The sequence below is a fragment of the Semicossyphus pulcher genome, unplaced genomic scaffold (genome assembly GCF_022749685.1).
Source record: "Semicossyphus pulcher isolate SPU_LCO1_2020_fin unplaced genomic scaffold, fSemPul1.0.p SCAF_12, whole genome shotgun sequence".
Lineage (NCBI taxonomy): Eukaryota > Metazoa > Chordata > Actinopteri > Labriformes > Labridae > Semicossyphus > Semicossyphus pulcher.
This window is the reverse complement of record NW_027211626.1, coordinates 21,063,460-21,083,730: the sequence shown is the minus strand read 5'-3', so window position 1 is coordinate 21,083,730 and position 20,271 is coordinate 21,063,460. Positions and strand designations below refer to the sequence as shown.

The window sequence follows — 20,271 nt, the reverse complement described above, 5'->3', positions numbered from 1 at the left end:
TAATTTTAATGCTTTCAAGCGATAGAGATGAGTGTGAGTTTGCCACGTTATCCTTAAAGGAGCAATTGGCCCCTGGAAAGAGCCACTGTCAGTTTCGCCCATTCTACATTCCTACAACACCCAGCATACATTGCGCCCCTCCCTCTGAAAGGAACGGCCTGTCAAGAGACGCTGGAGTGAAATACTACTGTTGCAGGCAATGTCTCAGAGCGGTACAGAATCTGAAATATGAGGAGAATATACCGGTGGATCGTCTAAAAAAATCTTTGGGTCTGCAGTCTACATTTCAAACCTGACCATTTTAAACAAGACATGCAAGCTCCCAGGCCTCCGCCAGGTGACGAGGTTTTCCAGGGCCCATTGGAGAAGCAGATAGCGTCCTCCAAAGGCACAGAACCAAATTGGATTTTTTTTCCTACCATGATGGCATAGCTCCCCATGATAGCATGATAGGACTGAGGTTGAAAATTGGCGAACTGTCCCTTTAAGTGCTTACGTTTTCTAAAGTTTGCACTCTGTTTGCTGGAAATCATGTTGAGCTTGATGCACCAGCTTGTCAATACAATCGGCCCCAATTGGCTCATCACAGTTGTGTTAACATCAGCATACATGTCATCAAATAGATGGAGCTGCATTTATATCCATATTTCCCTTTTTTCTTCATTGAAGCTTCATGTAATCTGGATTTATTGTCATATTTCTTATTATTATTATTATACCATAATAATCTCTAAGGACTACTTTGCTAAATGCTGCTCTCACTAAATGAAAGGCAATGTTCCTCTTCATCTTATTTGTATAATGCAAAGTAGATGCTTTCAATCTTGCAATTGTCTTGCTCAAAGTAATTACATTGTCAAAATCAATGGACTAATTTAAATGTAATTGCTACCTCTTAAGTGGAGTGCTCATATTTCGTCCATGTGACACCCAGGCAGGGAGTCGCACGGTGAAGTGGATTCGTATCTGATGGGTTTGACATCCGTAGGCAGTGACCCAGGCAGTGCAAAGGCAGCCGATTTCATCAGCCATCCAGAGCCCTGCACCATTCAATTTCTCTCCCAGATAATGGAGTGTTTGCAGGCTTGAACATGTAAACTGGCACGACGGGAACACACGCGAGCAAACAAACCGCTTCGCCTTTTACTCTTGCCCACAGTTGTGCTCCCTCCTGTCTTCCTCTCACTCTCATTTTTTTGTCTCTCTCCTTGTCTGTCTGTCCTTTAACGCCTTTCAGACATGCTCCAACTCTTCATCCTCCTCCCTCTGAGTCTCGTCTCTCTCTCTCTGTCTGCTCTGCAGATGAGTTCTTAACGATTTATTGACGATGGTGTGGCTTTTCTTCAAAAGGGAGACATCGTCACTGTCCCAGAAAATCTTTATCTGAACTTTCTGCCTTTATGATTTTAGCTCGAGAGTTTGTGGGCCTGTCAACTGAAGTGCTGTGCCCAGTAGATTCGATCTTTCATACACACTGATATGCTTTGCTGTATAACTTTGTTACGGTCCCACACCACAACTTGTGGTCTTTTTCTCCGTAGTTTTCAAGGCCTGTCTTCTAGTCCAATATATCACTGTTATATTCATGAGTCATTGGCTGTCAAAAAGTCTAAAATGTTCCACTGTTTGATTTTATTCATAAGAAACACCTGCAAGTACAGTATGAGAATTAACTTTTGCCTTATTGGCTTTGCATGAATGCAGCAGCACATGTTGAATGTGCCTCCACGTCTATAGGACGAGGTATTGTTCTTTCGTACTTATTTTTAGTGCCCAAGAGATATGGGATTTATTTTATGGGACATTGGTCAGGTACCAATTTTGGACGGGGAAAATGAAGCGATAACAAATATTGCTGCCAATATAGAAGAATTTCAAGTCAAATATACCACAGTCTGGCTGAGAGAGATGCCGCATCCACATTTAATCAGGAAGATGGCCAACCGAATATCATTCTAGTGAACAAGATCAGGACAGTAAAGTTTAGTGAGAAAGAGAAAAAGTGGAAATGCTTCCAGTAGATGTATGACCTTCCAAAGTTATAAATATTTGTAACTTTTGTCGTCCTCCATGACAGACTTTACCATTATATGCCAAAACAGTGTTAATTTTGTTAATGAAAATAATGAGGTAAAATAGATCATTGATGATAAAAACTCTTTAAAATCCATTATATTTTCCCCCACTGTGCATCTAATCTGTCTGTCAAAATACAAGCAATACATTCCTGTAAGTGGGTAGCCCAGCTGGAGATAACATGTATCACTAAGGTGGCTGTGAACTTGTTAACCCAGGCTTTCAGCTTCAGGCTCTGTGCTCACAGAAAAAGGGCCGTTTTTCTGCACAAAAAGGAGTAATCATCGACTGTCTGCTTCAGTCAGACTGTTAAAATGAGAAGCGATGATGGAAAGTAATGTTTAGATGGGGTGTTCATCGTTCATTTACTGTATGGATGATCTGCTGAAATGTAAAGTGTTAATTTTACCTGAAGCAAATGGGTAAAAACGAGAAGAGGGAGACTGCACTTAGTGTTTTGACTTAAGACTAAATCTGAAATAGCTGTCAAAATGAACGCTGCCACAAAGCTCCCTCACCATTCATTTAGCCATCCATCAGAGTTTTACCCATGCCATCCAATATTTTACATTTTATTTTTAAAATTCAACTGACACATTGAAATAATAGCCATTAATCCTGCTATGAATGTGTCAAAGACAAGACAAAGACGGTTCACTTTGTTTGATATTTTTGGAGTACAGAAACACCTGCAGTTGTACAGTAGTGTTACAGAGTGGCGCTTCTTACTTCACAAACAATCTTTGGCTGCTACCAATGCCGAGTACTCTTCCCTTTACAAAGGTTAATCAGCATTAACAGTCTCACAGTTTTCACTTTTATTCACATAAAAATCCCAGCTGTTGCCACAATAACTTTTGATCTTTTAATTTGATCCATTAAAATATTGCCGGGTAGACCCTGATACTGCTGCTTTGGATCACCTCAGGACAGCTCCTTAGAAGCAGCGATACCATTACAGAAGTTTACTTGAAGCACATTTCTGCTCTCCATATCTCCACTGCATCTTTATTTGTCCCGAGTGTTGATTCACATTATCTCATGTCTCATTTACTTTCTTCACACACGCACCCTCTATCATCTCATCTCTCTCACTCCGTCTCTCTCACACGCACAATTCATCTTGTTTACTTTGCCCACACACTCCAATTACGATTTATCGCTACCACTTATCACTACTCATCTGTGTCTCTCCACTTCTTTCTTTCTCACTCTGTCACACATACTCATGCGAACACTTACAAATCCATTATGTACTTTCTTCACATTTTTCATCTTCACAATCTCTACATCGGCTATTCTGTTTCTCCGCTCCCCTCTTCCTTTCTTCCTCTGATTATTTCTAAAAATGTCCTCTGAGTCATGGATGACTCCACATGTTTGAAACCCTTTATTCTAATTTTCGAAGTGGAGCATGTTTACCGCGTCCAACGCATCCACTCGTCAACCTGGCCTGTGGAAACCAGGTCAGCCTCATTCCCACCGGCTAGTTGTGAGTCAGGATCATTTCATTTGGCGGAATTCCAAGATATGTCTAGGGATTTTACCGAGTCCGATGCAGGAATGCAAACAAACAAATCAACTCTTAAATTCTGTTGGTTTTATTAAGTTCATTTGTTTTTTTAAAATTACTGCATATATATAGGATATATTTATGGTGCTTTTTCTCCCAATTTGGTATGGCCATATCCCCTGCGCTCTTGGTCACTGCTAATGACTGTATACATAGATGGACGATGCGTCTCCTTCTACTAAAATACCCTGTGTGACGGGCGCTCCCATCTCCCATAAAACACACACTAAACGTACTGGGAAAAAAAACTAGCAAGGATCCCACTCGCCAACTTTTTTAACAGCAGAACAGCTTCTTTGTGTTGGTCTGAAGCTGACGTTCACAGAACAGAAACTTCAATGACTGTAGTGATTGTTTTCGTAGTGAGTGTCTCCTCTACTCTGATAATCAGGAACAGATTGGCTGCAGGAGCCATATTTTTCAACAGAGCTGTCAATCATCCTTTTTACATCACCAAATAACTAATAAAAAATAAAATTAACACTTGGATGTAAATCAGCATGATAAGAACTAACTATAATGACAGAAACCATGTTTGAGAAACATTTATTTGGCGTGTATTTTGATTTTATAGTTTGACTCATGTCCCATCTGTTAACATGGAGGAGGCGGGCTTTATGACCTATTCTGCAGCCAGTCAGCAGGGGGCGCTGGAAATGTTTTGGCTTCACTTTTAGGGAGCTGTCATGTCGTCCATCTATTTATACAGTCTGTGGTCACTGCTCACTCCCACTGTTAGCCAGGGTAAGAGGACCCATGTGGTGGCTCTAGTTGCTAGCAATATAAACATGATCTCTCACTGGCTTCCCAACATTGTAACAATGACAACTGTGTTTAAACTGATAGAGTGTAGTTATTTTGTGAAGCCTAAAAAAAGGATGCAATCGACTTTGATCAAAGGCTGCTGCACAACAACATCCAGGAAGTTTGAAGGTTGACTACTATAATTCTTAAGCTTACTGAACGTTTTCAATGAAACCACAGTATTGGTTTACTGAAAGGATTGATTGCCAACACAAGGTTGGCATGAGTGAAACAATAACAATAATTTTATTTATTTATTTATTTTTTTAAATATTATTTTTTGGGCTTTTGCCTTTATTTGACAGCACAGCTGAAGAGAGACAGGAAATTTTTTGGAATAGAGAGTGGGGGATGACATGCACAAAATGATCGGCAGACCGGGAGTCGAACCTGCGATCAGTGCGACGAGGACTATAGCCTCTGTACATGGGGCGCCCACTCTACCAACTTGAGCTAAACCAGCGCCCCAACAATAACTTCATTGATCCCCAAAGGGAAATTAATTTGCCTGGCATCTCATCTACCATTTACAAAAGAAATTACAATGTCCTTCACCAATACATTGCAGTGAAGTTTGTCATTGCAACTCAAACTTTTCAGCTCCCCAGCAAACAACTGTAATAAGGAATAGCAGAGCAGTTACATGTGACGTGAATCCAAACTGAAGCTTTCTCAAATCAAAACCTCAAAAATGTTCCACGGTGAAAAATGTGAAGGTCCTGTATTTAAGTTTATTACACAATCATTCTCCATGTACTCAAAAGCCGTCTTCATCTTGTCATTCAACTCATCACCTCATAACAACAGAACAAAGAGACAATTGTCAGATTCTCCACTTGATGAAAAAATGATTAAGTTATCCTGTGCACGTCTGTGGTATAAAAATGACAAATATATTTTAAGGCGTCCTTCCAAAAATGTATTAATCCAGAACTGAAGAAAGCATCATAGAGTCTCTTATTTGTTTTCTTTCTTCTTCATGAAAGGTTTTCTATTCGCCACCGACATTAGAATCTTGTTCCAACGTGTGACTGCAGATTAATTGGGTGTTTCTGAGGCACCCAGACAATATATTTTTTGACTGGTAGCAGTTGAGCTTGTCAAATCTTCAAGCCCCTCTGGCAGGTAAATAACCCTCAATTGGAGCTTGTTTTCTCTCCTTGAAAATGATTCCAGCTGGTAAAAGGGTAAAAGTGGAATTGACCGCCCACCACTTGGCTGGTGCACAAAGTGTCTGAATGTTTTTGTACCTTGTATTAATGACCAGCCCCATCTCATCTAAACGCTCCTGTCATTATGAAACATTTTGTGCTTGTTTTTAGCTCCTTGCCTTTTTCTAACCTTTCTGCTCGTCCGCCTCTTACTAATCCTCTGGTACAGATGACTCAGTGCGCACTCACTGATTTAACACTCGGTTTGCGTGTCTTCATTTTATATGTGCTTGTGTGTTGATAGGAGGAGGTGGAGGCAGAGAACAGAAGGAACACGCGGACCAAACTGACGCCAAAGCTGACCCCACACCAAGAGGAGGTGACAACCAGACATAAATACACACACACATACATGTAGACACATACATAACCATGACCATGGGCTCTGATACATACATACATACATACATGTGTTAATATAAATAATTCATATTCATAACACTTCAATGTAGCGAAACCAGTGATGGGAGGATGCTAATTCCTCATAGTGGGTCACTACAGACGTGATGTCATCATATTCATACATGATAGGATTCTGGCTTTGTTAGAGCAAGACTGATTTTTGAGACTGTATCAGCAACAGCTCGTTTTTAAGCTAGAATCATAAAAGACCATTTCTAAATGGATCCTGTTTTCATTTTGCACCAATATGCAAATGTGATCAGAGCTTCTAAACAGCTTTCTGAATCAAATAACCTTGTCTAATTATGTTACATATTCTTTATTATTGTCGACTAATTCTTGTGCAAATGACACATGCTGCAGACAGTGCTGAGAGTAATGTTAGCAACTGAGTCAAAGCACGCTCTGTTGGACAAACCACTGTATATGAGGACGCTATTTCCAGTCGCTCCAGGGAGTCTCAAAGTTGCAATACAGCGAATTCTGGCAAATTTAGCCAAACCCTGCAACTTTTTCCCAACCTTGCAATTTTGGACAATCTGCGCACCTTTTCAGCAAATTTGACCAATCAACCTATTTCACCCACAGACGTCAACCAATGACTGTATATATAGATGCACAATGCGTCTCCATCTGCTCTCATTGTATGAAATTGATGCCAAAATAGCCCCTGTGATAGGCGCTGCCATCTTGCGATGGTGATGTCATATGGAGCCAGAGACTGCGCAGTAGAGATAGTAGTAGCCACTTCCGCTAACCTAAACACACTTAACTTACCGAAAAAACAGCAAGGATCCCGCACGGCGGCGTGTTTAACGGCAGAACAGCTTCTCTGTGTTGGTCTGAGGTTAACGTTCACAGGTATGGAAACTTTTAGTTACATTTCCACTCGCGGATCGTCCTCCGCTCTGCTCACCCGGAACTTATCGGCTGCAGGAGCCTAATTTGTCAACAGAGCTGTCAATCATCATTTTTACAGCATCAAATAACTAGTTAAAAATAAACTTGTCAGAAAAATAAACACTTGGACGTAAATCAGCATGATAATAACTAGCTATAATGACAGTAACAATGTTATAAATTTATTGGGCGTGTATTTTGATTTTATAGTTTGACTCATGTCCCACCTGTTAACATGGAGGAGGCGGGCTTTATGAGCTATACTGCAGCCAGTCAGCAGGGGGCGCCCGAACGCTGCTTGTTAGAGACTTACTCTATTTACTTTTTTTTTTTTGCTGTGAAGGAGGCAGCGGCGCCGTTCTAACAAGGCTCTGGTGCGATCGTCTCGCTTTCATGAACTACCTGATTCTCATGAAATTCAAATTACAGTGACTTTAAGGAGACTCTATTCAGTGAATCCACAATCTTGGATCCCATCGGCTATAGTCGGACGACAATGTAGTCTCTGGGGACAACGGTAAACATGCCGGGCGTGTAGCCAGCGGTTAGCACTAAACAACTTCCAGTCAAGACTTCCTTTCCCACGTGCTGCATTATTACAGAAAGAGAAACTGTTTTTCTTGTGATGACTTTAATTAACGGGTCTTGCCCTTGCTGAAATTTCAACATCATGATGCAAATTTGTAAAAGGTAAAAATTCAGGCTTTTTCAGGTCTGTCCTCAAGATGAGGAGAAAACTACTTTTAAAATGCTCGTTTGTTGAATGGAGGTCAGATCGATCAATTCTGATGCATTCAAGGAAGTTGAGAAATCTGAACGCTGAATGGCTTTCGTGACACAGGGTCAGGGAATTTATCTCAAGTTAAATTTTAGCTCTAGAACAGATTGTTAGCTGTTAGCATGCAGATGTCTGTTTATAGAGATGAATAAGGAGCTAATTCGTTGTCAGATAGCCACTGATGGGAGCCGGGATGTCATTGCGGCGCTTTACGCTCGCCTGCATTTGCTCTCCACACAGACTCTCCACGGTTTTTCCTGCATACGCCGCAGCCTGCTGATACGTGATTGGTCAATATTATTCGGACTACAAGTATATAGTATTTTTCAAAAATCTACCGCAAAATCAGGCATTTGTATTTCTCAGTCACCACATTAAATGTCTGTATAAAAAAAGCTTTCATATCAAAACATCATATGCATTGTGACAGGCCCACACCAGTGAGATAATATGATCAGAGACACAGATACAGACAGATAGATGTATGGTTTCTCAAGTCAAGTTTACTATGGTGAACACACAACAAGTGCCCTACACTAAACACAGTAAAACTCTGAGGTGTTTTCCACACACAGTTTAGGAAACCATTTATAGTAATTTTGTCGATGCACTTGTACTGTAAGCCTCGAGCAGCTTTTTTCTTTTTTTTAATATACCGTACTTGCTGACAGACTAACTACAGTTCACTGTCGTCTGTGATCAGGTCTCCACCCCAGCGGGTCGCCATAACTCCCAGAGCAGCATCCGCAGCAGAAAAGATGGAACGCTGCAGAAGATCGGAGACTTCCTGCAGAGCTCCCCAACATTGCTCGGCAGCAAAGGTTAGTGTGTCACTGTGTGACTCTTTACTGTGGGACATATATATATTTATGTTTCCCTGTAGAAGATAATTACGTGAGGAATGAGTGGAGGTTGTAAATATATCTTTTAAATAGACATAAAAAGCAGTTTAAATGTGATGAAGCAGCAAAATGCTGAAGGCTGAGAGGAGGGCTGACACTGCTTTTTATCACTTAAATACCTCTCTAGCTGATGACTTTTCTCAGCTGCACAAATCATGTCTATAACTACAGTAAGTGCAATATCAGTACATTTTAGTTTAGCGTAGCCTACATAAAAGTTTGAAAAGACGCAATTAATTAAAACTAGTGTCAAACTATGGAAATATGAGAATCTTTATTTGTACATCAATCTTCAAAAGAAATGTTCGGGTATCACACAAGGAAACAAATTAAAAACCAACAATCATGAAAGAAAGATGAAAAACCTAGTCGCCAAATGCAACATTATAACAGTAAAATAGCAAAAGGTCAAACCAAAACCCTGTCAAAGAAGTTGGAAGAAATAAGCAAATATAAATCAGAGAAGGCTGTCAAATAAAACAGTTTTTTCTAACTCATGACTATTATCTCTCCAATGTTTTTATTTATCTATTTCTATATCCTCAACTTTTTGGTTCACCCCACCCCACTTGTCAATGTCACAGTTGGGTCGCACAGCCGCAGGCACTCTGAGTTGTTGTATCCTGACGCAGCCTCTGAGGTGTTTTTATTGCAGTAAAGATAAGAACCCAAAGCTGTAAGCTGTTGTCTGTGGAATGTCTAAAAGGTCAGTGTCTGGATTTTGAGGAGAAACTTTCATGTCTCCTTAAAGTAAAAGGCGATATTCTATATTTTCTTTCTTATCATTAAATCCCATCAAAAAGATTGAAGCGAACAATGATCCTCAGGGCTGTGCCGAGACCAATTCCATCATCCATTTGTACTTAATACTTTTTTAAATTCAGTTCAGCGCCTACATGAGCCTTCTGTTTACCCTTGACTTTGAGGTTTTACTGTCTTTTATTCTTCAGCTGTGTTGTGACACACAGTCCACACAGTTAGAGAAAGGGAAAGTGTGTGCCATGCTCATATTCTGCTATAAAATCCAAGCGCAGTAACTACGTCATTGTACTTATTGTCTTTGTACACAAAGCCTGATGCATCTCATCAGTGCGATTGTGCCATGAAGCATGTTCCTGCCTTATCATCATTATTATTATCACCCTATGTAGTTTATTTTTACTGAATCCCACATTAACCGTTCTACAGCTGTAAACTAAGGCACCAAATCTGAAGTAATCCGCAACAGAAAATAGTCCCAGACAGTGTTGTAGTACTCGACTGTTTAGGACTGTTTAATTGTTTTGAATAATGTATTGAGTTTCGAATGAGCGTTGTCACGTACATTTATCCGCATTCGCGATACTTGCCGTCTTGTTCAGCAACTGATCCGGCTCCACAAATCGTGCGTTTTGCTTTCAAAGATTTTACATCAAATGATAGAAAGCTACTTGGATACTTTGTGAGTGCAAGTGCACAAAAAGAATATCCGCATACTGTGTGATGTGTTTTCTTTAGTATGTTGTCTCTTCTACGAATCGCTGACACAAACAGCTGATCTGACACCGTACGCTGCAGTCCTAGTAACACGTATGTGTTGCGGTCCACACAAAGCAGTGCCAAATAAAGAGGCGTTGTTACTGAAAAGTGAAACGCGGGGAATTATTCAAATCTTGCGTACAATCGATATCACTATTGATTTTTAGTTGGGGCGTCCTTATAAGTGGATAAATTACGTGTGGAGCTGACCCTCTCTGCAGCGGCATAGCCTAGCATCTGTGATAAGTATCTCATACAACCCCACTTCAAACAAACCGAACTATCCCTTAAAGTCAAACTAAGTTTTCTATATCTCTAATGGACACAATCAGGCTTGCGGCTTGAGTTCCACTGATAGAGTAAAGGTAGGGGAGTCTGTAATTAACACCTTTCTTCAAGTGTAATGCATGCTGCCCCTCTAATCTTTGTGAGCACACGAGCTGCTGCATTTTAAATTAATTGAAGTAAAAGGCAGATCAACCAAAGCATCTTTGAAAAAAAACCTCAAATGTGAGCAGTGCAGTAATCATCTTGTTCATGATGAAAGTCTGCATCAGCTGCCCTTTACAGAAATTGCTTTACTGATGCAATTTTCCTGAGATATTATAAAATCAGTTTGGTTGATATTTAAAACGAGCCTCAAAATTCCATCTGTGATCAAAAAGCACACCGAGGTTACAAGCTTGGGGCTTTTCATCTACCCACACACACATCTATAAACACACCAAGGCTTGTTTATATATAGTATATGTTCCCCTCCGCAAACACTTACACTCACTTACCTCCAGTCATCTACTGATGCAGTCCAGGAGGCTATCACACGGGCCAGATAGGTTTTCGGACTGTTTAAATTTCACTGTTAAAAAGTGCATCGTAGGACACACAAGGACAAACCTCGGAGTTCCTGCCGGAGTCATCCGGGGCAGGATAACACGGGTTTGACAAAGTAACCTGGCAAGGGCAGCGAGTTTGGGACGCTAATGATGGCTGCGAGGAGAGAGTTAAGACAGGGAACATATTGGAATCAACTGGAGTCATCTCTGTGTTTTTTATCCTCGGGGACCAGCAGTTTCTCTCGGTCAATTAATTGTCGCCCCGGGGTTCCGAAGCAAGGGTGCTGTCGTCTGCCACCATCTGATCCTCCTTCTATCTCACGCTCTCCCTTTCTGCTGCTCCCTGCTCCATCCTGCTGTTAAGAGACTTTCATCTTTCACCTTCACTTGTCTTTTATTTTATAGTTATTTTGACTTCTTCCCTCTCTTTCTCTCTCCATAGTTTTCTCTCAATCAGTCACCCCCCCCCCCCCACTGTTCTTTCTCAGTTCTCTCCCTCTTCTTTTCTTTTTGTGTCTCATGTTCTTTCCTTTCTCCTCCTTCGTGTCCCATCTTCGCTTTTCTCCTATTTCGATTTTCCACTTTTTTTCTTTTGCCCTGCAGTCTCCCCTGATTGTTCTCTTAAAAAAGAAAACACATGCCAGACTAATTCAACATAAATGTAGTTAATTGAAAATGACTGTTTATTATATTTTATATTTACTTTTATCAATTTCCCCTCAAAAGACCCAAAATTAGCAACTTCATTTATGCTTCTAACACCCTCCTAAAATACGACAGTCAGTATCGTCAGTCAAGAAGATCCAAAGTTGACTGTTTATTTTTAAAGAGGGTTTTTCTGGGAATTAAATTATCCACAGAGGTGTCCTTTCCTTCAAAACAAACAGACCTGGTGACAGTGCTGTCAAAATTGGCACAAAATGACGTTTGATTATTCCTTCTAAAAAAACACACAGGTTCGACCTATTCAAATATCTATTTTTTGCGCAATATGTCCACCAATACGAGAGACAAACTAACTTGCAAAGATATATTATTTAAACATGCCTTTTGAAAGATCAACATAGGCTTCCTACATCTTGCAGAGAAACAAATAATTAGGTTACGATAGACCAGACAATCAGAGCGAGCGAGCTGTGCTGTGACAGGTACATTTATTTAAAAACATGCCTTTTTAAAAAATAAAAAAAATCAACATAACTTTACCTGTCTGTTATGCTGGGGGTCAGAATCTCTTTCTCCAGCCACGCTGGGATTTCAATTCTCCGCCATCATTACCACACGGCCCACTGTTGTTGTATTAGCTCGTTTCAGCTAGACTTAAGTTAATTATTAACGTATAGGTTGTGACGTGTGCATTCAAAGATGCTCCGTAAACAAGAGAGTGCGAGCAAGAACTCGAGTGTCGTTGCTAGCTTCGGTGTGCTAGTGGCCAGCCTCGGAAGCTAATGACCAGCCTGGTCAGTAGCGGACCCATTGGGTTGTTGGTTTCGGCGTGCTAGTCGCTAGCCTCAGAAGCTAATGACCAGCCTAGCCAGTAGCCGATCCAATGGGTTGCTATGTTAGATGCATGACTTGCCGCCCTGGTGGAATGAATAGGCGGCTTCTCTAGGTTGAGACCTCTCTAGGTTGGCTGGTGTTGGAGTCTAGTGTGGCACAAAACTGAATAAAAGGAACAAACAGTTGGAGCTTCATATTGAACAGCCAAATCGAATTTGTGTGACAACATTCTTATTCAGCCAAAAAGACATGTTTGTCAGATTAAGAGTCTGGCGGTCTAATTAGTGATTTTAATTGTTTACAGTAATTATACTAATGCCATTAAAATCTTGTGTTGAAATGATTTATTCTTAGTAACACTGATCTGATGAACAGAGCACATTCTCAAACATCAAATTGCTCACCAACATCAAGTTAAGCAACCAATTAAAAGATACCCATCTATCTAAAGTATCTATTCAGCATGTTTCTCTCCCTCTAAAAACTGTCTCCCACACTGCAGCCAAGAAGATGATGAGCCTGGTGAGCGGCCGGCTTGATGCAGACTCAGCAGCCTCCTCTTCCTCCTCTTCATCCCTCAGTCTGAGAGCCAAGAAGAACAAAAAGAAGCTGTACAGGCCTGAAATCTCCTCCCCCATGGACATGCCCTCACACCCGGTAAGGGTAATGTCGCACTCACAAGCCACATTATACTGAACATGAGCTCATTATGGTACAACACACAGTAACTCTTCCGCTGGGTATTGAACTCACAGTGTGGGGTTTTTCGGGGGCTGCAGACGACATGTGTTCAGCAGAGTATGAAAAGTAAATACAATATAACCCCAATTAAAGAAACACCCTTATAGGTCATGAATGCATCCCTCATACACCCAAGACCTCATTGCTCGTATGTTATCAGCAGATAGGTTTCTGGTTCAGGTTTATAACGTCACTTTTCTTACTGGAATATCTAAGTAGCACTACTTGTACATTTCAAATGTGACCTTTACAGAGTGGCTTGTCACCTCCAATGAACTTCCTGCAATGAGAACTAGCGAGCATTAAAGCAACAGACAGTACAACAGTCTAAGAACAAGAAGAAGCACCTTGCGGTTAACAATAAAGAGTTAAACAACTGAAAACCACACGTGACATTTAGGATGTTACATAAGACCGTGTTTATTGAAGCTAAATGCAGGTGTGGTTGCAGTTAAACATGACTTCAGACAGGTCTGCTAAGAATCCAGAGTAACTGGGACATTGAATTTGAAGAGCCCTTATTTTTAGTTACAGCAAAGAGTTGTGATTGTGATTTAAGCTGCATTAACAAATTCCTTTCACATACATTATACTGAGTGTGTCATTGTAAAGGGTAGCTCTTAAAGGGCCAGTTGGCCAATTTTCAACCTCAGTTTTATCATGCTGTTATGGGGAGCTAATGCCATTATGGTATGAAAAAAATGCAGTTCAGTCTGTGCCTTTGGAGGACGCTATCCGCTTCTCCAATGGGCCCTGGAAAACCTCCACCAGGTTACGTTAAACGCGTCATCTGGTTGGGGCCAGGGAGCTTGCTAAGCTAGTTCCTCAATCTAGGACGCCGCCTCCGATGTCATGTCTCGTTCAAAGTCCTCAGGTTTGAAATATAGACTGCAGACACAAAGAATTTTTAGACGATCCACCGGTATGTTCTCGTCATATTTCAGATTCCGTATTGCTCTGAGCCATTGCACGCAGGGTAACAGTAGTATTTCACTCCAGCGTCTCTCGCTGGGCCATTCCTTTCAGAGGGAGGGGCACAATGCATGCTGGGTGTTGTAGGAATGTAGAATGGGTGAAACCACGAGCTGTTTGTACAACTTTCTCCACAGCTATGGCGCCAATTTCAAATATTTTTGCTTCTATTGATTACAGAGAACACCGGCTTTGACTGACAGTGGCTCTTTCCAGGGGAGAATTTCTCCCTTAAGCAATTTGCGCTCTCTTAATCAATTTAAGACAAAGACAAAACCTAGGTGCGACTTGGCACAAAGTCTTGTTAATGGATTAATTGGCCGAAGAAGTTAATCAGATATCCTGATGCATCATTATATGATTGTCTTGCAATATATCAATTATCACAGAATCGCTGTATCATTATTGTGGGCCACGTTTCATATGGTATTGTGAGTTACCCTGTGCTTCCCACCACTACAACAGAGGAACCAGAGTGATTGTTACCATAGTGCTTCAAATTTCATCCTTGTTTGCACAAAGGTTAAATTTTTTCCACTACATGAAACAGCACAAATTCCAAAGCGCCATTATGAAGAGATTCACTGGTACACTTATTCTTGTTAAGATTCCATTTTAATATGCACTTTGATCTGTTCATAGCACTGGCCAATCAGCTAAATTTAGCACTTAATCTCCTGAATGGCTTGTCTGCAGCTCTAATTACACACAAATACACACTTTAACAACTTGTTTTTTCTCTTCTTATTTTAGATCATCAGCAGAGAGCCCGAGGAGAAAGAGAGCGACCATCAGATCATTAAGAGGCGCCTCCGCTCAAGGATGGCTAAATAATTAGCCTTCACATAGTGCTGTACTCTTTTATATTATTTTATGCTTAAGAATAAAATGAAGGAAAAACCCTTATCTATGTCACGATGGCTGGAAGGTCACAAAACATAGAAACACATAATGTAAGAAATCTTATTTAATTTGTAATCTTCAATAATTAACAATTCAAATACATTTATATATTAGATTAAGTCACTAATATGCAGTTAATATGTGGCTGTTAGAAAACATATTCAATATTTAGAAAAGAACAGTTATTCATGTTCCTGTTTAAAAGGTAAATGACACGAATAATGCCACTCATGTCTGTGTGCAGTACGGAGCTGAGAGGTTCTTGTCGTCTTTTTTGACTTAGTAGTATTTTGACTTTAAAATAATCACTTCTAACTCAACTTTTTTTGGTCTTAAATGATGCTCTAGTTTACAATCAAGTGACTCCAAAGTCACTACATACTATATACTCACATAGTAAGCACTCTAAATATGTTTCTCCTACACTTATGAAAGATGCTGACATTTTTATTTACTATGATGTGCAATTTCTTTATTGTAATGTCTATGCTCTGCTGGAGTTTGGTCTCCATTTTTCTTTTATTGATATCTCTTTATTTTTTCTATCTTTTTTTAATCTCATACGAGACCACTACCTTGCTGTTTTCTGACTGATATATAAAGCTGCTAATAGGGCGTTGATCTCGTAACAAGTCAGAAACACTCCTCCTGCACTTTCTCTTTCTCTTTCAAACACATTTAAGCAAAGGAACCAAATGTGTCGCTAAAGTTAGATAATGCAGAATAAAATTCTTAATGGTTCGCTGTATAGCTGTTACTAAAACACCTTTTCTACTTATAGCACTGTTGTTTCTACAGCTGCTGAAAGCAATAACGTTAGGGCTGGTGGATGTTGAGCTCTGTTAGAGTCACTTTATTCTGTTGATGAAGGACTGAGTGTTTTCTATTGGACAGTTAATCTGTTAACGCTGCCCGAGTTTATTCCTGATGTTTATTTTCTAGAAGTGTGCACTTTTCTGTACATTCAAAGACAATATAGACTTTTCTTTCAAACCTTTATGTTTCTTCTTCATTTTGTTGAACATTTGTATCAATCAGTAACCAGTTAAAAATACAAAACATTTGCTTCTCAGTTATGGACATCTGCTGTTGTTCTTTAATATTTGTGAATGCTGATCGAAATCACTTCAGGCTCTGGATATTTGTTTTAGATTCCTGACTATTATTACCCTTTATGTTCTTAATAATTAGATGATAAAAAGCAGCTCTAAATGCTTTGTATGCCTGTTGTCAGTTACCTTATGAATACCTATATATTTGCTTAAACACACACAGCTCTTTTCTCCATATTTGGCAACTTTTTGGTTTTTGGTACTTTTCTGTGACTGTGGAGTAGGGCTGTCACTTTTCCCTAAAATCAAGTCCGAACGAATTGAACTTGATATGGAATTTGTTATATCAAACACTAACGCCAACAACACACACACACACACGCACACATACACACCAAAAATTTGCCAAAAACAACAACTACATATTGGATACGTAGCGGTCCTGTAGCACGGTCGTATACTAGAAGAGCTGAGTGAGAGAGAACAGAAGTGTGGCTGTGCACGAGTTACGTGAAGCGATTACTCGAGTACTCGCTTTGTAGTTTGTTTTTTCCAATGCTGGCCAGTCTACAACAGTTGTGCCATGGAATGAATGCGGAGTAGGGATGTTAATAATTAACCATTTAACTGTTAATTGACAATAAAAATGTTGACTGATTAATACTATCTGTTTAACAGTAAAAAAAAAAAAAGGCTTTGTTACATATCTCTGCGTTCCTGGGACATCAGTGCCGTCTGAGCGGGTATTCTCCAAGTCATCAGACTGCATACCAGACTAATCCCACAGCACGTCGACATGTTGCTGTTTCCTGCCCCAAAACCAGCAGACAAACTTTCTCCTTCATAATAAAGACTGGTGTACGCCTGGCCTTTTTATTTTTAGTTCCCATAGCCTTTTGTTAACATATTGACTGACTGTTTTTGAGCAGAAATTAAACTTAACATTTACGCATGAGGCACAACAGCGTAACTCAATTATTTAAATTGATTGTTTCTGCAAGTATTGGAGAGAGCGCGCAGCAGAATGAGCGTGCATGATGGAGAGCCTGTCGGTCTCCGGCTGATTTCTAAAAAATGATCTTTCATTTTAAAACACAGAAAGCAACAAGCATGGAATCTTTTTAAATAAGAATTATAGGCCTGCATGACACGGGACTTACTTGTATAAAATGTCGAAAAAATATAGGACTACAAAACGATTATCGATGAGATTTTTTTGGACCCGATTACGGATTATGTAGCAAGTACTCGTTTACCCGAGTAGTTGTATAAACAACAGAACTATGAATGTACAGGTGAAGCTGTGTTGGTGCATAATAAAGCCTACGACTCCTCAAGACTCAAGCCGTGCTCCCGTGTCTTGTTTGCTGCTGGTGTATTAAAGTGACAGGAGTTAGCCCCGAAGCTAGCTACAGCTTCGGCCCTGGAGCAGAACAACAATAAGTCAACTCTGTGCTTTCTGACTACGGTCGGGACGCTGAAGCAGGAAAGGTTAACAACGGCTTGGCTCGTTAGTTTCCTCCATTGCTTTGTAGCAGGCAGCGTGATATCGCCATCTGTTGGAATACAAGGCACACTACCTTAAACGTGATGCATTCTGGGACTGGTTTAGAAAAACAAGATGACAATGGTCAAAAGGCCCAACCTAAGGCTTCAAAACACATACCAAGGTGGCTGTGTCTTCATCTTAGATGCAGCCTATGAGTAGACCCCTTCTAAAGGCTGCACTTTGAGGAGAGCGGCTGGGCCTGGACCTCGGGGCCTAAGGTGTGCTCAGCAGCTATTTCCATCACTTAGCTTGTGTGTGCAGTTTGCCTTAGTCAAACATGCGATTTACTGAATTGAGTTGTAAAAGTTGAACGAAAGTAAAGGCAGAAAAGGGGAGAAATGTATACTTGGCCCTCTTCCAGAATCCCATCTTAAAGTTTGAGCACAGGTAGAAACTTTTCCTGCTGATTCGATTAGAAGAAAAAGGTCACAGAGCAACTGAAGTCTTCTGGCCATCCTCTGGTGACCTGACCTTTCGTGGCAATCTGGACAGCCGTTGTTTTGCTATTACTTTTACAGCCTGGACGCCGTGGCTTTAACACTCCTCCCTGATGGCTTATGAACTAAGAATTAACTTTGTTTGCTCCAGATAACTGCCAGTTAGATAATCAACATGTATATCTATTCAGCGCTGAATGTAGGTGGGGGTAGTTGTGAAGTGCGTGTGGAGGCAATGGGAGGTGTTGCTCATACACACAAACACACACACACGTCTAAATGTGTGTGCGTCTGGGTGTCTTTTTCATATCTGCTGCTGCTGACGTCGGATATGTTCGGGACATTTGTCCAAACACTGACAGTGTTACTAACTCACACTGTTCCACCCAGCAGTGAGGTGGTGGGGGGCAGATTATCTGTGGGTGTGTTGTTGTGTGTTTCAAAGGCTCTGCACCCAAGGGCTTTTATTGTGGAGATAAGCATTTGTTTAGAAGGTAAGGAGGTTCAAGCAGGATGCTTTCATGGTCAAGTGAGTCTAAAATTGAGCCCAATTTAATTTTCTTTCCGAGCCTTGCGATGTCCTCTCTTTGCTTTTTGTAAACGCGTTCTTGAGTCAATCTTCAGTGTCTTTGCCTGTCAGTCACACAAAAAACAAGATGCTGAGGCGAGCGTTTCCCCCAACAACAAATATGAACCAAAAATTGGTGGTTGCAGTAATTTGATAATTATCTGAGCTTTCTTTTTTGTTCTCTTAAAAAAACAAAGTGCGCTGTTGGCTGTTTCTTGTGACAGAAAAGTCAGCACTTTTTCAGAGACATTAAAAAGATTCTGTGTGAACAAAATGGAGCTACATAAAAAGGAAAATAATTCAACAAGCCCTATCTTCAAATGTGCTGAGAGTGTGCAGACACAAGCACCCGGGAAGAAAAGAACAAGGTCGCCTGTGTTATTATTTAAAGCTGCAATACACAATTTATATCCAGCTAAGTAACAACGAATGAGCGCATTTAAAAAAGCAACTTCCTGTCTCATCGGATCGGGTAGAACATCAATCTCCCTCTACATGATTGTTCATTAGCTCTAGATCAGTAGTTCATTAGACAGCTAATCAGGAGGAGTGACAAGAGCTTGAGTGTGAAATTATCTGACAGATGAAGAGGAAAAAGAAACTCCGACACTACTGCAGCTTTAACTTTTAACAGCAGAGCCATGCAGCACTTTTAGACCGGACTGCGACCGAGTCCTCGAGCACCGATCTCATCATGGACACTGTCAAGGGGAGGGGGAAAGTAGGGCCGTATTTGCATGTGGTCCTACTAAGAGTTAATTTGTGACATTCATGTTTGAATATGTGGTTATGAAATGGCTGCTGTTTGCATATTTCTGTCTGTGTCACATTATTGCTGCCAGAAGCCCTCGTTGCCGCAGAGTGCAGACTCTATTGCTTTATGCGCAACAGAAAAAGACCTTAATCCAAAGACATCATTAGGAGGAAGGCTCATAATCACCATACAACAAAAGAGAGAGGGGGGGGAATATGACAGCCAGGGAGGGAAAATTGGGAGAAAATACAAGACAGACGGGGTACAAAAAATATCTGGGAGCGCAGGATGACAGAGGGCTTACCGAACAAAGAAAGAACGGGACAGGAAGATGAGAGTGCGCAAAGATGGCAGCGAAGGTGAGAATTCAAATAAGGACACATCCATCGCGACTGTGGCTGTTCTCCCTCCAGCTCGGGAACTCTTTCAGAGAGCACAGAGAGAAGAAAACGCAGTCATGTGTTCTGTGAATGATGGAGAGGCTGCCATGATGCAATTTTAGCAATCACTTCCCACACAGCTGGGCCTTTGTGCTGTCTGAACAGCCTTGCCTTCCTGTTCGCAATCCACACAAAAACACAGGAACATAAATGTGTGTGTGTGTGTGTGTGTGTGGTGGGGGTGGGGTGTTCAGAACACATTTCATTTAGAAGTTTTAAAGAAGTTAGTTCATAGTTTAGCTACAGATAACACGGTAAAGATCAAAACAAAAGTGCAAAGACAAGTGAAGTATGAGCCTTAGAGTGTAGATAATTTTACCGTTAGCTACAAAGTGGCTAAAAGCTAATATTACCGTTA

The 20,271-nt window shown here is 40.6% G+C and overlaps 1 protein-coding gene across 1 annotated transcript in view; it reads left to right on the top strand.

Moving 5' to 3' along the window:
* LOC138588455 (kinesin-like protein KIF20B) overlaps window positions 1–15,323 on the top strand; it is a 51,513-nt gene extending 36,190 nt beyond the window's left edge. Inside the window, 4 exon segments of the mRNA XM_069658591.1 lie at window positions 5,909–5,983; window positions 8,448–8,565; window positions 13,000–13,154; window positions 14,964–15,323. Coding sequence (XP_069514692.1) covers window positions 5,909–5,983; window positions 8,448–8,565; window positions 13,000–13,154; window positions 14,964–15,044 — 429 coding nt within the window. The 3' untranslated portion in view covers window positions 15,045–15,323.
* Window positions 15,324–20,271: the final 4,948 nt, after the last annotated feature.